The following is a 19,681-nucleotide window of genomic DNA, read 5'->3' as shown; positions in this document are numbered from 1 at the left end:
TTTATAACTGAAGTTTATACCTCTTAATCAGCAGGAGATTCCTATTCAACAAGTTTTAAGAACTAGATATGGGTGATGCCTGTTTGTAAGAGATCACACACATTAGATGCTTGAAATGTGAGTTTACTTTGAAGGCCTCCCTTTTACATATCAGGATTTTGCCTAATTCTTGTAATAAGAAGGAAGTTTGGGTACTTACCTTATAGAGCTAATTCACTGCATTTTAACAAGAAGAATCAAAAGAGAGACGTCAGGGTGCTGGCTAAGGACAAAGATAAAATAAATGCATTCTCTTTAACTAGTACTGATTCTTGTTTTAGTTAGATGGAAACATGTTTTACTTTAAAAATTGACTTTGGTTTTCCTTATTAAGGATAGAATATATTCTAATAGCCTCAGGGTGTTTCACAGCATAAGAAAATAGTGGGTGTCCACTTTTCTGATAAAACTTTTCTGTTTTTTCCTGGCCAACTATGAATTTTTATGGAGAAATATGCAAGTATAGAGCATATATATAGAAATATGACACAAAGGCTAGGGATTCTTAATATTCTCACCATTAACCTGAATAGCTTTGATTGAGAACAGTTGTACAGAATGCTTTTTATTAATTTCTAATTTTAGTGAGGCACATGCATGTGTTACGAGGCTGGTGTGGAGGAGCACTCATAGTGTATAAGCCTTGCCAAATGTCTTGCAACTTTTTCAAATATCATACAGCTCATTTTTGTTTTATATTTCCAGCACTTATGCAGTAATTCTTCTGAAATTAATACAAACTTTTTTTCTTTTTTTGATAGAACTCCCCCTCTCCTAAGAGAAACCGACTGCTATTTCTGGTAGTATTAGAGAAAATAAAGAATTTGAGAAAGTGATGGTTCTTAGCTCCTGGGCAAATCTTTCAATTAGTTTTAACTGGGTGGTAATTTTAAAGTTAATGAATGAGGGCCACCTAATATTAAAAAAATATATATTCTTTATTCTCTTTTATTTAGAAAATTATTTGCCAATCTCTGCTGTCAGGGCAGAGCCTGCTTTGGATCCTCTGTCCCCTTCTCTTTCTGCCCCTCCTTCACTCATGCCCTCTCTCTTTCTCTCAAAAATAAAAATTAAAAAAAAAAAAGAAATTATGTGCCAATTTGAGGATTTGGGAGTGCTTTGTGCTCTATTCAATACCCAAATGTAAGAAGTTAATTGTGGTGGTTCATAACTGTGATAAAATAAGAACCAGTATGAAATTAAAAAAAAAAAAATACTGTGGAATAGTATTGTATGTGCCTTGACTGTCTTGATTTAAAAAAAAAAAAAATTTTTTTTTAATGTTTATTTTTGAATGGCAGACAGAGCATGAGCTGGGGAGGGCAGAGAGGGAGACACAGAATCTGAAGCAGTCTCCATCCAGGCTCTGAGATGACAGAGCCCAACATAGAGCTTGAACTCACAAACCACAAGATCATGACCTGAGCCGAAGTTGGACGCTTAACCGCCTGTGTCACCCCAGGCGCCCCTGAGTGTCTTGATTTTTACATTTCATTTTATTATTTTAAGTTCCTCAGGTGATTGTAATACTTAAGTCCAAAAAAGAGCCTTTGGTTCACTACATTTTTAAGAGAACAAAAACCCCCAAAACTGTGATGCTTAATCACAGTTTTATGTGATCCATCATAATTTATGCGATTAAAATTCAGCTGGATCTTAGGTTCCCCCAAAGTATATGAAAATTAAGATTTAAAAAAAACACATTGTTTAGACAGTAGTGATGAGTGTGTGTTTGTACATAGGTAGTATACAACCTTTTTTTTTTTTTTTCTTTTTTAAAGTTACATAGCAAACTTCTGGAGACAGAGCGCCAACTAGGTGAAGCTCACGGTAGGCTGAAGGAACAGAGACAGCTTTCAAGTGAAAAGTTGATGGATAAAGAACAACAGGTGGCTGATCTACAACTCAAACTTTCTCGTTTAGAAGAACAGGTAAGCTAACATTTCAAGTGAGTTTATGTTAGTAAGTTTATTGATAGATTTGAGGCATGTTAAATATTCATGATGGTTCAATTTTTTTATTGTCGGGAGCTTTAATTGGACATTTTTTTTAACTTTAAATTGTGACATTTATTTCTCCCCACTAGAAACATCCTACTTCCTATTCACTATATATGGGTCATTTTGTTGTGACTATATCCTCTAAAGTTCTCAACTAAAATGTGTTTAAGAAGACTATTCTTTTAGCTTTAGGCAAGAAAGATTCTGGGAGTGAACCTTTCATAGGCTGCTGGGAGGGAAGAGTCTCCCTACCCAGGAAGGACAGCATCCCAATAGAACAGTGAAAAATGAACACAGTTGGTGAGGATCATTAATGACACATATTTGGTGCATATAAACCTTGAGTTTGCACTTATGGATTTTCACTTTCAATTAAAGCATAAGATTGAATGCTATTCTAATTAAAGGTGTGGTTGCTAAAAATGGTAAGTATTATTTGGTTAAAGTTATCATTAAATTATGTCTTTTATACTAAAATTGAACAAACAATGAGAGTTAAAATCTGTAGCTGCATCAAACTACATCTAGCTTCATCAAGCAAGGATCTTCTTCTAGACCCAGAATCTTGGACATGGTAGATGATTCTGTTTTTTCCCAATAAGCGATAATTATGATTGTTTTGGAAAAAAATAAAACAAATATTGGTACTGTGATTTAGATTGTTGTTACAAAAAAATTGTATGTAATTAATTCCTTGATCATATTAGTATAGAAAAAAGCAATAATAAACTAAATGCCAACCTAGAGAAAGAATTGTGTTCTTAGGATGAGTCCCTAGGAATACCTAGGGAATAGTTTCATAATCATGAGATTAGGATTCTATAAGTAATGAGATATTGCTTTTAAAGTTGATTTTATACATTGTCTGAATTTAGGGGTTTTTTTCTTTTTTTTTAATGTTTATTTTTTGAGAGAGAGAGAGAGAGTGTGAGTGGGGAGGAGCAGAGAGAGAGGGAGACACAGAATCTGAAGTAGGCTCCAGACTCCGAGCTGTCAGCATAGCCCAATGCAGCGCTCGAACCCATGAACCGTGTGAGCCGAAGTCGGATGTTTAACTGACTGAGCCACCCAAGCGCCCCCTTGAATTTAGGTTTTTACTCAGACTCGAGAATTTTGAGAATTGAAGTAATGCCAGATATTTACTAATGATAGCATTATGCTTTTAAGTTGTTAACTAACAATCTACATTTTTTTTAAGTTGAAGGAAAAAGTAACAAATTCCACAGAATTGCAGCATCAATTAGATAAAACGAAGCAACAACATCAAGAACAACAAGCCCTTCAGCAAAGCACTACAGCAAAACTTCGAGAAGCTCAGGTGAATATTATTTGAATTATTAGCCTTTTAAACAGGAATTAACCAGGTCATTATTCTTTTGTTGTACTAAAACTGGATAATGCAAAAAACTTGACTCTGAAGGGTTTTGATAATTTTCAGTATCTAGATGAGCAGAAAATCTTTTTCTTTTGGTTGCTATGTTGAAATTTTCTATTTTAAAATTATTATAACTAGATTTGCTATTGTAAGTGTACTTATTTATATAAAATATTTAAATTTTATTAAATTTCTTTATTATGTAGATGAAATATATTACTGCTTATTATTTATTATTTTTAAAAGTACCTTATTTGAAAAATTAAAACAAGTACAAATTTCCTGATTTAGTTAGCCCAGTAAAAAAGAACATTTTGTATATTCTACAGTAGAACTTAGTATTTGTTGATCATGTCTTTCCTGCTTTAGAACCATCATAGGAACATTGGAATTGTAGGCATAGAAAATATAAGTGATTAGGTTAAATTTATACAGAATCTATAGCATAGCTTAGAAGATTGAAAGAAGTTAAATTTTCGTTTTGTTACAGCGAGGGGAAGAGGGTGCCCTCTTTTGACATTTGTTTATTCCTTCAGTCTTTCATTAATTCATTGAATGTTGTTGAGTACTACATGTCAGGCACTGTGGTAAGCACTGAAAATAGAGATGGGTAAGACAAAGTGCTTGCCTTCTAGAAAATGGTAGTCTAATGATGTGTAAACAGAAACAATGTTGGAGTTATTTAAAGGAGGCTATAAGTAAGATGTCTCTTTCCCTTCTGAGTTTGGAGAGTGGGATGGGAGTCAGATGGATAGAGATAAAACTATTGTATTCATGTACTTGTTCTTTCATTTATTCAGTAAACAAATATGTATTAATATCTACTCTTAGCCAAGGAAGTGATTTTATGGACGTGACAGCAAATGAAATAGACAAAGCTGTCTGTTCTCATGGAGTTTAGTGAGGGGGACCAACAATAGCCAAGGTAAATAGGCAAAATGTGTGGTGTGTTAGATGGCAGTCAGTGCTATGGAGATGACAAAGGAACGGAGATTAGAAATTATCTGGGGAGCTGTAGGTGGGACTGCAGTGTGAGATAGGATTGCCAGGGAAGACCTCTCTGAGAAGATTAAAGAGCCAAAGGAATAGAAAGTGTGAGGCATGTGGAATTTCAGAGAGAACAACATCCATACATTAAAAAGCCTTGAAGCAGGAACATGTCTAAGGACTATTGGGAAGCTGGTGACTGGAGTGGTGTGAGACATGAGAGGGTTAGAGGGTCACAGAGTCCTGGAGATCACAGAGGAGTAACATGTCAAGCCTCATAGATAATTCTGAGGATTTTACTGTGAGTGACATGAGAAATCATTGCAGGGTTCTGAGCAAAGGAGTAACATGATCTGACTTATAATTTCACGGGATTACTCTGGCTGCTGTATTGAGAGTAGACTGTAGGGACATGTGATTATAAGCAAAGAAATTAGCTATGAAACAACTACAGCAATCCAGATAGAGATCATATGGCTTGGATCAGAGTAGAAATAGTGCAAGTAATGGGAAATGGTCAGATTCTACATATATTTTAAAAGTGAAGCTGACACATTTACTAATAGATTGATGTGGGATATGTATAGAGAGAAGTCAAGGATGATTTCAAGAAGTTTGGCCTGGTTAATGAGGAGGATGGAGGTCAAGCAAGATGAAGACTGAGAATCTATTGGATTTGGCAACATGGAGGTCATTGATTACATTGATAAGAGCAACTTGGATAGAGAAGTAGGAATGGAAGCCTGATGTAAGGGGTTCAAGAGAAAATGGGGCAAGAGAAGTTTGATACAATGAATGTAGATAACTGTAGGAGTTTTACTATAAAGAGTAGCAAAGAAATAGAGTAGTAAGACTGAGGTAGAGAATTTGGCATAGGTCTGCAGCCGTGGGCTTTTTTTTTTTAAGTTTATTCATTTATTTTGAGGGGTAGAGAGGTGCACACAAGTGGGGGTGGGGCAGAGAGAGAGGGAAAAAGAGAGAATCTCAAGCAGACTTTGCACTGTCAACATGGAGCCTGTTGTGGAGCTTGAACTCACGAACTGTGATTATCATGAGCTGAAATTGGACGCTTAACTGACTGAGCCACCCAGGAGCCCCAAGTGTGCTTTTTTAAAAAAAAATTTTGGGGCGCCTGGGTGTCCAGGTCGATTAAGCTTCCGACTTCGGCTCAGGTCACGATCTCGCGGTCCGTGAGTTCGAGCCCCGCGTCAGGCTCTGGGCTGATGGCTCGGAGCCTGGAGCCTGTTTCCGATTCTGTGTCTCCCTCTCTTTTTAAAAAAAAAAAATTAAAAAAAAAAAATTTTTTTTTTAATGTTTATTTATTTTTGGGACAGAGAGAGACAGAGCATGAACGGGGGAGGGGCAGAGAGAGAGGGAGACACAGAATCGGAAACAGGCTCCAGGCTCCGAGCCATCAGCCCAGAGCCTGACGCGGGGCTCGAACTCACGGACCGCGAGATCGTGACCTGAGCCGAAGTCGGAAGCTTAATCGACCTGGACACCCAGGCGCCCCCCAAGTGTGCTTTTTTATAGTGTGCCCCAGAATTAAATTTATTCATCCAATGACAGACAAAGCTGGAAATGACAGGTTTTCAACTTCTTATAGGCAGGTTGTCTCTTAGACTGAGGGGAGAGGAAGGGGCTGAATTAAACATGCTTAGCTTCTTTCTTTCTTTCTTTCTTTCTTTCTTTCTTTCTTTCTTTCCATTTATTTATTTATTTAATTTTTTATTTTTAAAAATTTACATCCAAATTAGCATATAGTGCAACAATGATTTCAGGAGTAGATTCCTTAGTGCCCCTTACCCATTTAGCCCGCCCCCCCCCCACAACCCCTCCAGTAACCCTCAGTTTGTTCTCCATATTTATGAGTCTCTTCTGTTTTGTCCCCCTCCCTGTTTTTATATTATTTTTGTTTCCCTTCCCTTATGTTCATGTTTTGTCCCTTAAAGTCCTCATATGACTGAAGTCATAGGATTTTTGTTTTTCTCTGACTAATTTCACTTAGCATAATACCCTCCAGTTCCATCCATGTAGTTGCAAATGGCAAGATTGCATTCTTTTTGATTGCCAAGTCGTACTCCATTGTATATATATTTACCACCTCTTCTTTATCCATTCATCCATCGATGGACATTTGGGCTCTTTCCATACTTTGGCTATTGTGGATAATGTGCTATAAACATGCGGGTGCATGTGTCCCTTCGAAACAGCACAACTGTGTCCCGTGGATAAATGCCTAGTAGTGCAATTGCTGAGTCGTAGGGTAGTTGTATTTTTAGTTTTTTGAGGAACCTCCATACTGTTTTCCAGAGTGGCTGCACCAGCTTGCATTGCCACCAACAATGCAAAAGAGATCCTCTTTCTCCATATCCTCGCCAACATCTGTTGTTGCCCGAGTTGTTAATGTTAGCCATTCTGACAGGTGTAAGGTGGTATCTCCTTGTAGTTTTGATTTGTATATCCCTGATGGTGAGTAATGTTGAGCATTTTTTCATGTGTCGCTTGGCCATCTGGATGTCTTCTTTGGAGAAGTGTCTATTTGTGTCTTTTGCCCATTTCTTCACTGGATTATTTGTTTGTTGGGTGTTGAGTTTGATAAGTTCTTCATAGATTTTGGATACTAACCTTTATCTGATATGTCATTTGCAAATTTCTTCTCCCATTCCATCGCTTGCCTTTTAGTTTTGCTGATTGTTTCCTTTGCTGTGCAGAAGCTTTTTTATTTTGATGAGGTCCCAGTAGTTCATTGTTCCTTTTGTTTCCCTTGCCTCCGGAGATGTGTTGGGTAAGAAGTTGCTGTGGCCAAGATCAAAGGGGTTTTTGCCTGCTTTCTCGTCAAGGATTTTGATGGCTTCCTGTCTTACGTTTAGGTCTTTCATCCACTTTGCGTTTATTTCTGTGTATGGGTAAGAAAGTGGTCCAGGTTCATTCTTCTGCAAAACATGCTTAGTTTCTTATTCCAGACTTTCAGTTGGTTAAATTGAATTCCCCATTCCCTGGGGAAGAAGAATAAGAAAAGGATGACAAAGAGACCAGGCAAAGTGTCTCATTATGGAAATTTCAGAAGTCCTAAAAACTAATTAAAGAGGTAGAATCAGTGTCGTTCTAGGTGTATATATGTGTGTAAAATTATTATGGTAGCACAGAGGACAGTTCTCTAACTCAGTCTGGAAAAGAGCAGTCATTGGAAACTTCTTAAAAATGACAATTTGAGTTGCAGAGCATGTGCAGATGTTCCTGGGTTGTGAAGATGGTGATAGTAAAAATTATACTCCGAATCAAGGAGTTAAAAGGGCAAGGATAGTGAAGCTGATATGAACTAAACTGAGATTGGAGAAGAGACCAGAGCATTAGACATGGGTGAGTTTATAGAAGGTCTTGTGTGACATTTGTCCTTGAAGATAGAAAAGTATTCAACGTCATGAGAGAAGTGCCATAGCCAGATTTGATTATTGTTTTTTAAGTATTTAGAAAGAGAGAGACAGAGTGTAGGGAAGGGGCAGAAAGAGAGGGAGAGAATCCCAAGCAGGCTCCGCACCATCAGCACTGAACCCTATGTGGGGATCAAATTTACAAACCGTGAGATCATGACCTGAGCCGAAAACAAGAGTCAGACACTTAACTGACTGAGCCACTCAGGCACCCCCCAGATTTGATTTTTAAATAAGTTATTCCTGTGGTTGTGTGAAAGGTGGATTTCAGAGTGAATATTCTGAAGCAGGAGATCAGTTAAAAGACTAATATATGCAGTAGTTTGGATGAAAAATAATAATGGCCTTAGTTCAAACAACTGTTAAAGATGTTATAGGGCAAATATGAATAATACCTGGGCAGTAAAAAAAAAAAAAAGTAGGACTTAATAGTTGCAGGGAATGAGAAAGAAAGTAAATGACTTCCAGAGTGATAACACTGAGTACATGGTAAATGGAGGTGTCATCAACTTTGTAAGTGCATCTGAGACAAATGGCCATTTCATTGGGCAGTGTTGTGAGTTCAATATTGGACGTTGTTGAGGTACCTATAGTATATATTCATTTAAAGCTGTGAGAAACATCACAGTATATATGGGGTAAATGGAATTATTAGAATAGATGTGATCAGCCAGGGAGGGAGTGTAATGAGGAGAATAGACAACTGGTAACACAAGACTTCTGGGAAACATTAGCACCTAACAGGATGGAGGATTGGAGGAAGCGCACCCCAAAGGAAGAGCATGATCAGCGTAATTAAGGAGAACCTGCCAAGTGGAAGCCAAAGGAATGGGGAGAGTCAAAATTTCAGATTAATCAGCAGCTTCAAATGTGCATGTGTAATAGGGATGCCAAGTATGATAAGTGAAAAATGTCCATGATATTAAGCTATAATTATTTATTATAAATGTATATTCTTATATACATGAAGGATTCTTATATAATATTCTTACATATTCTTGCTAAACATAATTGCAATAAAGTGATAGAGATGAAAGGCTGATTTTTGATGAGTAAATGAGAGATTTGCAAAAGTAAATTTGAATTCCTTTTGAAATTTAAATATGAATTGTGTAAAGACTGCACAGTAGTGGGTGGGGCTTGGTCTGCGAAGTGTTTTGAAAACAAGAGATACCTGAACATGTTTATAGTCTGGGATAGTCTGGGAGAGAAGGAGTCATTTGAGGATATTGAAGGAGAGGTGACTGAAGGAATAGGGTATTGATAAGCTGTGAGGTCATTGATACAGTGGGTGGTGGTAAATTTGAACTTATTCTCTGAAGGATATTCTTTGAAGCTTGAGGAAAGGAACTAAATATGGATTTATCTGTCTGTTGTCTATCTTTATAGATAAGAGAGTGAAAAATCAAGGTGCATCATCCCTGAAGATACCCTCTCCCTCCCTTTTTTTTTAATGGATAAAGTTGGAGATAGTTGAATGGAAGGCAGGCAGAGATTTAAAAATCTAGAGAGAATATTGAAGATTTTATTTTTTTTTTTTTTATTTTTTATTTTATTTATTTATTTTGAAAAGGAGAGTGAAAGTGGTGAAGGGGACGAGAGAGAAAGAGAGAGATAATCCCAAGCAGGCTCAACACCACCAGTGCAGAGTCTAGTGCAGGGCTCAAACTCACGATCTGCAAGATCATGACATGAGCTGAAGTCGAATGCTTAACTGACTGAGCCACCCAGGTGCCCCTTGAAGCTTTTAAATAGTTATTGAGGGGAATGTTTGTGGGTAAGAATCTTACTCAAGTGAAAGGATTGACAAGATGATTTTAAGTATATAATGGAGGTTGCGATCTAGAACTTTGTAGTGGCACCAATCTCTGAAGGTTTATGATTTTGCTCTAACAGGTCTTAGAAATGAAGTTGTGGAGTAAGAAGATTGCAACACTGATCTAGGATTGGGCTTTTTTAGGGTGGCTGTGTGGGGAATTTGTAGGTGAAAGGAAATGGAGAATGTTGAATAGTTGAGAGGATAGTTAAGTTAGTTCATATCCATGTATGAGGTTCAGGAAGAGAAATGAGGCATGTGCTATATAAGTCAGAAGAAAATTGAGGTCAGTGTCTCTTTGGCATTGCATTGAAGAACAGAAATGAGGTCATGAAATTGGAAGATGGTCAGGAAGTTGTGGTCACAGAGTAGGACAGTTGAAATTTTTCATCTGGAACAATTTCAAGTGATTACAAGATCGTACATGGGAGTGAGTGAATAGAATGAGGTCCAGGAATTAAGATGATATGACTGTTGAGGCTGTGCTCTTAATTCTTTGTGTATTTTGTATTTCCCAGGAAATTGGCAGAAATTGGGATTGAGAGAAAGACTAAATCAGGTCTCAAGTCTTCAGTGAATGAGGTAGGGATTTATAGATAATAGCAACACAGAATAGAAGCTAGAATAAATGAACGACATACTTCCCAAAGCAGCATGAAGCTTTTACATGAGGGGGAGAGTTATGGTGGTGAAAAACCAGGAAGAAGTCAACCTCCCCTGCTTGCCCAGCAGAATGGTCCTTACGTATCTGAGAGTGTTGAAGGGGAATCAGCATCTATAAAGGGTGAACTAAAAATTTCAGTTCTGACTGTTCTGGAAACAAAACTTAGGCCTGGAACTGTGGTTCCAGAAGATGAGTGGGATGTGGAGAAGAGGGTCATTAGTGGCAGGAGTAGAGAATGAGAGCAGAGAGGTAGGTTGCCTTTCATCATTTTGTGATTGAAACTTAGATGAGAAACATGTTTGAAAGTGATCTCAAATAGTGTAATATTGGTGCAAATTTTGGAGAGTACCAGTACCAGGTGGTTGCTGACTCTGTCCGAGCAAGGTGGTATGGGGTATAAGGTTTGTGGAAGGGCTTGTTAGGACCTGGTTCTGGGGAGAAGTGAGGCAGAGCCAAAGAATGTGGGTCGGATAGCTCCAGAATATTAATGGACATTGTTCTGGATGTGGGCTAATACACCGTGCTCTGTGTAACACTAAGACCCTCGGTAAAGTAAAAGAAGTAAAGACTAAGTAAACACTTAGTAAAAAGTAAACACTAAGACCCTCGGTAAAGTAAAAGAAGAGGGATCCCTTGATGTATCGATAGAAGATTCCTCTTGGGGTATTGAAGTGAGCCTTCATGAGTATGTGTGTGTTAGAGTGCAACCCTTTATTTTTCTGTTCATTCAACAGATATCGTAGAACATTTGTGTCTTGGATACATCAACGAATAAAACAGACAAAAATCCTAATCTTTGTGGAGCATATATTCTAGTGAGGTGGAGGGAAGCAGATAAACATGAAAAGTAAATAAATTATTTATTGTGTCAAAAGATAAGTGCAATGGAAAGAAATAAAATATTCAGGAGAAGGAATATTGGGAAAGGCTGCAATTTTAAATGTAGTGGTCAGGATAGGCCTGATTGAGTAGGTGACATTTGAACAAACATTTTTTTATTTGTAAGTTTATTTATTTATTTATTTTTTGATAGAGAATGTGCACTAGTCAGGGAGGGGCTGAGAGAGAGAGGGAGAGAGAGGATCCCAAGCAGGCTCTGCGCTGTCAATGGGACTTGATCCAATGGATCATGAGATCATGACCTGAGCCAAGATCAAGAACTGGATGCTTAACCAACTGAGCCACCCAGGCATCTCTTGAACAAACATTTGAAGGAGAGGGAATAAGCCATGTGACCTTGTGGGAGAGGTATTCTAGACAGAAGAAACAGTGAGTTCAGAGGCCCTGAGGTGGGAGTGTTCCTGGTGTGATGAAGGAATAAGGAGAGTCCCATGTGTCTGAAATGGATTAAACAAGAGGGTACTGGGCAATGAGGTCAGAGTGTTAGAGTAAGAATGTGGTTAATTGAAGGTTTGGGGGGGTTAAATTCTAGTTTACTATTGATAATGTAGATTTATATTATTAAACACATAGTTCTAATTACTTAAGTTTGCTGTGTTAAAATGTAACGAGTAGAAAAAGACGTAAGACTCAGAATTTGAGTTGTACAATGTATTATCAGTCATTTTCTGTTTGAGGAATAACTTTTTAAGTTCTCTATCGTTAAGGTAGTAGTTTTTACTTCTTTACAGAATGATTTAGAACAAGTACTACGTCAAATTGGCGATAAGGACCAGAAGATCCAGAACCTTGAGGCCTTGTTACAGAAGAGTAAAGAAAATATTTCCTTACTAGAAAAAGAAAGAGAAGATCTTTATGCAAAAATTCAGGCTGGTGAAGGAGAGACTGCTGTTCTCAACCAGTTACAAGAAAAAAACCATACCTTACAGGAACAAGTAAGCCTGTCGAATGTGTTCTATTTCTATTTTTGTTTGTTTTTCTTTTTAAATTTATTTATTTTGAGAGAGAGAGTGTGCATGAGCACAGGAGGTGCAGAGAGAGAGGGAGAGAGAGAATCTCAAGCAGGCTCTGCGCCATCAGCATAGAGTCTGATGTGGGGCTCAAACTCATGAACCAGTAAATCATGACCTGAGCTGAAATCAAGACTTGGACACTTAACCAACTGAGCCACCCAGGTGCCCCAAATGTGTTCTGTTTCTAAAACTCACTTTTATCTTTCTAAATATTGCTGAGTACTTTATTTAAATGCCTCTTCATTCTGGTTATTATTAGTACTTTTTAAATATTATGTTTTTTTTTTACAAATACCATCCAATTTACCTTAGAGATGGGTTGCTATTGTAGTAAAAGTAAGTTAGCATGATTTGACAAAGACCTCAGTTCATGTCCCAGTATATAACCTACTACCTGTGTGACCACAAGCAAGTACTTTCATCTTGTTGGCTCATTAGAAAAATAGAGATGGTGCTAATAATACATACTTGCCTCATGGCATTTTGTGATGTTTTGAAAAGAAAAAGAATAATAAATTATATTTATAAACTAAAAGCACTAATCAACTGCTAGTTATTATTATGTATTGGTTAATATGTAGGCTTACTAGTTACTTATATTTTGGTAGTTATGTCTTTGGAACACATAGCTAATAATAATTTTGATAAGTTGCTTATATGTAGTTTAAGAGAAACTTAACAAAATTTGGCTTAATCCATTTTCAAACTGAAAGAATTTATAGTTGCTTTTTTGGAAGAATTGCCCAGTAAGAGAGTTATAATTATCTAAATGAGAAAATAGTAAAACAAAATATCAGTAAGTAACAACCACTTTTTAAATTTTATTTATTTATTTATTTTATTTTTAGAGTTTATTTATTTTGAGAGAGAGCACAAGCTGGGGAGAGGCAGAGAGAGGGAGAGAATGAGAATCTCAAGCAGGCTCCACACTGTCAGTGCAGAGCCTCATGAGAGGCTTGAACCCAGAAACCATGAGATCATGACCTGAGTGAAACCAAGAGTTGGACACTTAACCAACTGAGCCACCCAGGCACTCCTCTAATTCTTTTTAAAATAATAAATAAAAATAAATCTATGTTATTTGTGCTTCTGGCCATGTTGAAGTAACTGACACCTATTTTGTCCTCTCACCATAAACAACTAGAAAAGGAAAAAAAAAGTATCAAATCACTATTTTCAGATACTGTACAACAAGCAATGCAGGGGTTTGATTCCTGAGAGAAGAGAAGCAAGGGAAGTGAACCTTTTGACCATTCCAACTTCTGGTAACCCAGAGGCATTTTCCAGACTGGTATAGGTTGGGGGAATCCAAGGAAAGCACGGTGGTCTCATTGAACAGAGTACTAAGAGATTAAAGTTTAGGAAGGTTGAGGAACCTCAAATTGTGGGGCAGAATATCAGAGAGGAGGGAACAGTGGAGAGAAGAAGCTCTAAAAATCTGCATTGGGATCAACTTAAGCCTTCAGCTGACTGCTAAACTTTGCATTCTTATGTGGGATTTCATGTGGCCAGGCAATGAACAATTGTTAGGAGTTGCAAACAGAAAAATTATCAGAGCTTGGAGATGTTTATGCAAGAGCACAAAGACGTGATTGAGCACTTTGGGGCCATTTAGTAGAAACCCCGGAAATGTCACACCTTGGGATAAAGATAAACCAGCCCCTAGGGTAAAAGCTGGTGTACACCTGACTTAACAAAGCATGAAAACAAGCCTCAGAGGATCCAGCTGAGCCATATGTGGGTTAACTGCCTGCTGGGACAAAATTAAGCATTTTTGAAAGAAGGCAACAAAGTCAAGATTTGTTTCCATAAATATCAAAACTTTCTAGACATTCAAAGAAGAAAACATGTATGGCTCTTAAAATATGCTTATGGTTGTAAAGGAAAAACTATAATGGAAATAGAAGTGGGAATGATTAAAAAAAAAACTTTTCTCTCTATATATGGAATTAAAATTTCATTGGATGTGCTTAATCAACCAAATAGAAAACAAAAGTGAACATTAAGACAAGGCAATTGAAACTGTCCAAAAGGAAGCACAGAGAGAAAAAAGACTGGGCTAAAAACCAAAAAAAAACTATGCTTTAGTGACCTGTGGGACAAGGTCATGTAATCTAACATACATATAATTGGTGTGACAGAAAAGTGGGGAGGGGAAAAATATTTATTGAAATAATGGCTGAAAAAAATTTAAATGTGATTAAAAATATGAACGCACAGATTCAAGAAACTCATTGAATTCCAAGCAAGGTGCACCAAAGAGACATTAGATGAATTGGATTTCATCTAAATTAGAATTGTTTACCCTTCATAAGATACTGTTACAAAAATAAAAGTCAAGACAGAGTGGGAGAAAATACTTGAAATACACATATCTGACAATTCAGAAATACTCAGAATATATAAGGAACTCTTATTAATTATATCCATGATTGTCTGGGGCTAGAGATGAGTGGAGAGTACTGACTGCAAAGGGGCATGAGTAAACCTTTTGGGGTAATCGAAATGTTCTCTATCTGATTGTGGCAATGGTTAAGTGAGTGTATATATTTGTCAAATCTCCTCAAGCTGTGCAATTAAACTAGGTGAATTTTATTTCATGTAAATTCTAGCTCAGTAGAGATGGTTTTAAAAATAACAGGAATCTCTGAATTGATGTTGTTTTCTTATGATTTTGAAAGATTATTTACTTATTTGTGGAAAGATGAATAAATTTTCTTAAAAATATGAGATAACTTATAGAGCACTTTAATACTCTCATGGTCCTTAAATTTGTTTTTTTTTTTTTAATTCTTCTTATATCATGTGTGACCTTCATAATTAGTCTTCCTTGTACAATAGGTAACTCAACTAACAGAGAAGCTGAAGAATCAGTCAGAAAGCCATAAACAAGCCCAGGAGAATTTGCATGACCAAGTGCAAGAGCAGAAGGCACATCTTAGAGCTGCACAAGACCGTGTCCTTTCCTTAGAAACTAGTGTCAATGAATTAAATAGTCAATTAAATGAGAGCAAGGAGAAGGTCTCCCAGCTTGACATACAGGTAATTTTGAATTATTCAATTTAATGTGAGTTTTTCTGAATAAAACACCAATTGTAGGCCATCAAAAATTTAAGACTGTAGATTTTTTTTAATTCAAATCCAAGTTAGTTAACATATAGTGTAATAATGATTTCAGGAATAGAATTTAGTGATTCATCACTTACATATAACACCCAGTGTTCATACCAATAAGTGCCCTCCTTAATGCCCATCACCCATTTAGCCCATCCCTCCACCCAACACCCCGTCATCAACCCTCAGTTCTCTGTATTTAAGATTCTCTTATATAAAGTTTGTCTCCGTTTTTTTTTATTTTTTTTATTTTTTTTAATTTTAATACTTATTTATTTTTGAGACAAAGAGAGCACAAGCAGGGGAGGAGCAGAGACAGAGAGGGAGACACAGAATCTGAAACAGGCTCCAGGCTCTGAGCTGTCAGCACAGAGCCTGATGTGGGACTCGAACTCCGGAATGTTGAGTTGAGATCATGACCTGAGCCAAAGTTGGATGCTCAACTGACTGAGCCACCCAGGCGCCCCTATCTCCCTCTGTTTTTATCTTATGTTTCCTTCCCTTCTCTTGTGTTCCTGTTTTGTTTCTTAAATTCCACGTATAAGTGAAATCATATATTTGTTTTTCTCTGACTTAATTTCGCTTAACATAGTATACTCTAGTTCCATCCACATTGTTGCAAATGGCAAGATTTCATTTTGTTAGATTGCCGAGTAATATTCCATTATAGATATCTACATATATATAGATAGATATTTATATATATATCCCACATCTTCTTTATCCATTCATCCATCGATGGACATCTGGGCTCTTTCCATACTTTGGCTCTTGTCGATAGTGCTACTGTAAGCATTGGGGTGCATTTGCCTCTTTGCATCAGCACTCCTATATCCTTTGTATAAGTACCTAGTAGTGTAATTGCTGGCTCATTGGGTAGTTCTGTTTTTCATTTTTTGAGGGACTTCCATATTGTTTTCCAGAGTGGCTGCACCAGTTTGCATTCCCGCCAGCAGTGCAAAAGGGTTCCTCTTTCTCCGCATCCTCACCAACATCTGTTGTTGCCTGAGTTGTTAGTGTTAGGCATTCTGACAGGTGTGAGGTGGTATCTCATTGTGGTTTTGATTTGTATTTCCCTGAGGCCATCAAATGTTTTAAATTCTGTTTCTCCCTGTGTCTCTCTTTCCGTCTCTCTTTCTGTCTCCCTGTCTCTTTGTCTCTCTCCCCCTAATCTCTGACCTCTCTCTCACTCTCTGCTTTACTTAGTAGTGGAAAAACCTTGGGAACAAGAATTAAATAAAGGTGCTATCTAGACAGTTTGTTTAGCTTTCCTGTTTGCCTTTTTCCCTCTTTATCTCTTCTGGCAAACTACACCTTCTGAAACCACCAGAGCCTTTTGCTTTTCTTTTTTTTTTCCATGAAGTCCTTATTATTGTTTTTGAAATTCAGTCATTTGATATTACACCATTAGATTTCTATGTTAAATACTTTTTGACTTTGATTTTTAAATTTTACTTTAAAGGTTAGATTTAAAAAATACTTTTATATGCTACCATTATATATTTTTAATAACCTTCTTTCAGAGGCCAGTACAGAATTCACGTTCAATGCATCAGTGACGGGGTGGGAATTAAAACGTGTTTTTCCATTGTCATCATTGGTTTCCTATTCTATACTATAGTAGAGAAAGTTATAGAAACATATCTAAGCCTTGATTTTCTTTATTTTAGGAAGACAATTCTATTGAAAGTAAGAAATATAAAATAACAGGCATACATATTAACTTGGAGGAAGAGGATACACATTTCTTTCTAATTAAAATATAAATATTTGTTAGGTGGGTTACATGATAACCCAATATTTGGAAGTCCAGTTTGAAAGAGGGAGAAGTGTTTTGGTGTCATATAGGGACCTATATATCATCATATATATCATAATAAATCTCATCATTTGTCCAAACATTGTTAGGATATTCATTCCTGTTTTGGGATTATTACATACTTATTTTTCAGTGTCTAAATCCTTATGTTTTTTTTTGACAAAGGGCTTAATTTTTAAAATAATTTGACAAAAGCAATGCATGTTGAAGCAAGAGAAAATCAAGAAATAAGTACACATTAAATGACTGGCAAATTTTGTTACAGATTAAAGCCAAAACTGAATTATTGCTATCAGCAGAAGCAGCAAAAACTGCTCAAAGAGCAGATCTTCAGAATCATTTGGACACAGCCCAAAATGCATTACAAGATAAACAGCAGGTAGGTGAACGTGATACAGTCTCATCCCATAACCTAATGTTTTGGTAGATAAATTAATTGCAAACATGTATGAAAGTGATACTCAATTTTATTAATATTGTGATCTACTTGCTTATTCCCCTTAATTTCTGCCTGAGTTCAGAACCAGTTCTAGATGCAGGAGTCAGACAGATGAAGATAAAAATATCATTTTTGTTTTTGATAAAGCGCAACTGGTTTGTAAGCATGGTTGGGCTTCTTAATTTTGTATTAGTCCTTAGTGTTGACTGAGGTGTGCAGCTGAAATATCTGTTCCTAATTGTTGAATTGTTGCTTCATTGCATCAAGTGCCAATGATTGGTAAAGGGAGACAGACTCTCACACCTGTTCTTAGTAGGTAATCTGGGCCATGACCTAGATTTACTTACCTCTTGGAAGCAGGAAAAGAGCACCATGTATTCCAATGCAGTAAGAGTTCCTCTTTTATTTTGGGGATAAGAATAAGTAAGGCTGCAGGGAATACATAAGTTACTTTTCTCAATACTTCTAATAGAATAAAGGCTTCCCACTTAAGGGCCAAGGTCAAAATGCTGATAGATTTTTCTTCCCTTTTAGCAAATGACATTTTTTAAATTTACTTTTTATCTGAGTGGTAACACTGGTTGTTGGCCCAATTTTTTTTTAATCAATTTAGTAATATATCAAGTTAACAAAATAAAAGCTTTGTTTTCTATATTTACCCTAAACTTCAGTCCTATTTTCCTTCTTAGAGGGAATGTTTGCTCTTAAATTTGGTATGTACCTGTACAGAGATCTATAAGCATTGGGCAAATATGTGTGTGTATGTTCATATATAACACACACACACTAATATTTTCTTTCATGCACGTAGAATTACTGTGTATGCATGTTTTGCAACTTTTGACTCATTGCTGCATACATCTGGAAAATAATGATCTAATCACAAGATCAGTGCTAGAAACTGTAATGAAAAGATTATTGATAAGAATAATCACATAAAAGTTTAAAAATTTTTTGGCAAAAATATTACTAACAAAATTAGAAAGCACATAGCAAAAGAATAATACACTTTCTGAAATATGTCCAATGAAGGATTAATATCTTCGATATTTAAAACAGATAGGAATTGCATGAAGCTACAGAAGAGTAAATGATCAAAAATATATTAGTGAATGTTCAGATTAAGAATCAATTGTAAATTAAGACAATCAATTGTAAATTAAGACAGTATGCCCTTGTTGAGGTGAAATGTGTTTGTTTAATACTGGAAGGATTGGAGATGGTGTAGAAGAGGAAGAGTAAGTCACTTTCATACGTTGCTGGTGGTAGGTAAGTTCAACCTTTTAATGGTGATAGGGAGAGCTGTTTGCCAATGTATTTCAAGAACTTTAGGGTTTTTCATATTCCTTAGCTCACTTTTAGTTGTTTATGCTAAGGGAATAATCATAGCTTTTAGGATGCTATTTACATTTCTGTTAATAAAATACGGAAAGTTTAGTAGCAATCTAAGAATCTAAAATAGGACATTTGGCTAATAAAAGGTCTGAATCAATAAAATGGGAATTTATGCAGTCAAATACAATATTTTAGAAAATAACGACACAATTTCATGATGCATTGTTATGTAAAAACAAAGGTTATAATAAAACCTTTGTATGGCTTACAAACCTGTAGTATATAAAGTGAGGTTCTACTTCTATTTTAAAAATGTAAATATAAACCACAACTTCTTTATCCATTTGTCAGTTGATGGACATGTAGGCTCTTTCCATAATTTGGCTATTGTTGAAAGTGCTGCTATAAACATTGGGATACCAGTGCCCCTATGCATCAGCACTCCCATATCCCTTGGCTAAATTCCTAGCAGCTTGGCAATGAGAAAGAATGAAATCTGGTCTTTTGTAGCAACGTAGATGGAACTGGAGAGTTTATGCTAAGTGAAATAAGTCAGGCAGAGAAAGACACATACCATATGTTTTCACTCATATGTGGATCCTGAAAAACTCAATAGAAGACCGGGGCGCGTGGGGGTGGGGGGAGGAGAAGGGGTGGGGAAAGTTACAGAGAAGGAAGGAGGCAAACCATAAGAGACTCTTAAATACTGAGAATAAACTGAGGGTTGATGGTGGGAGGGAGGGGAA

The 19,681-nt window shown here is 36.5% G+C and overlaps 1 protein-coding gene across 5 annotated transcripts in view; it reads left to right on the top strand.

The window, feature by feature from the left end:
- Positions 1-19,681, top strand: part of EEA1 (early endosome antigen 1) — a 114,857-nt gene that overhangs the window by 60,502 nt on the left and 34,674 nt on the right. For all 5 annotated transcript variants that reach the window (XM_043562092.1, XM_043562090.1, XM_043562091.1 and 2 more), the window contains 5 exons: positions 1,821-1,970; positions 3,238-3,357; positions 11,947-12,150; positions 15,070-15,270; positions 17,427-17,540. In XM_043562092.1, the coding sequence (XP_043418027.1) occupies positions 1,821-1,970; positions 3,238-3,357; positions 11,947-12,150; positions 15,070-15,270; positions 17,427-17,540 (789 nt within the window). The remainder of the gene's footprint in view (positions 1-1,820; positions 1,971-3,237; positions 3,358-11,946; positions 12,151-15,069; positions 15,271-17,426; positions 17,541-19,681) is intronic.

Source organism: Prionailurus bengalensis, chromosome B4, assembly GCF_016509475.1.
Source record: "Prionailurus bengalensis isolate Pbe53 chromosome B4, Fcat_Pben_1.1_paternal_pri, whole genome shotgun sequence".
NCBI lineage: Eukaryota > Metazoa > Chordata > Mammalia > Carnivora > Felidae > Prionailurus > Prionailurus bengalensis.
This window is presented reverse-complemented; position numbering and strand designations above follow the sequence as displayed.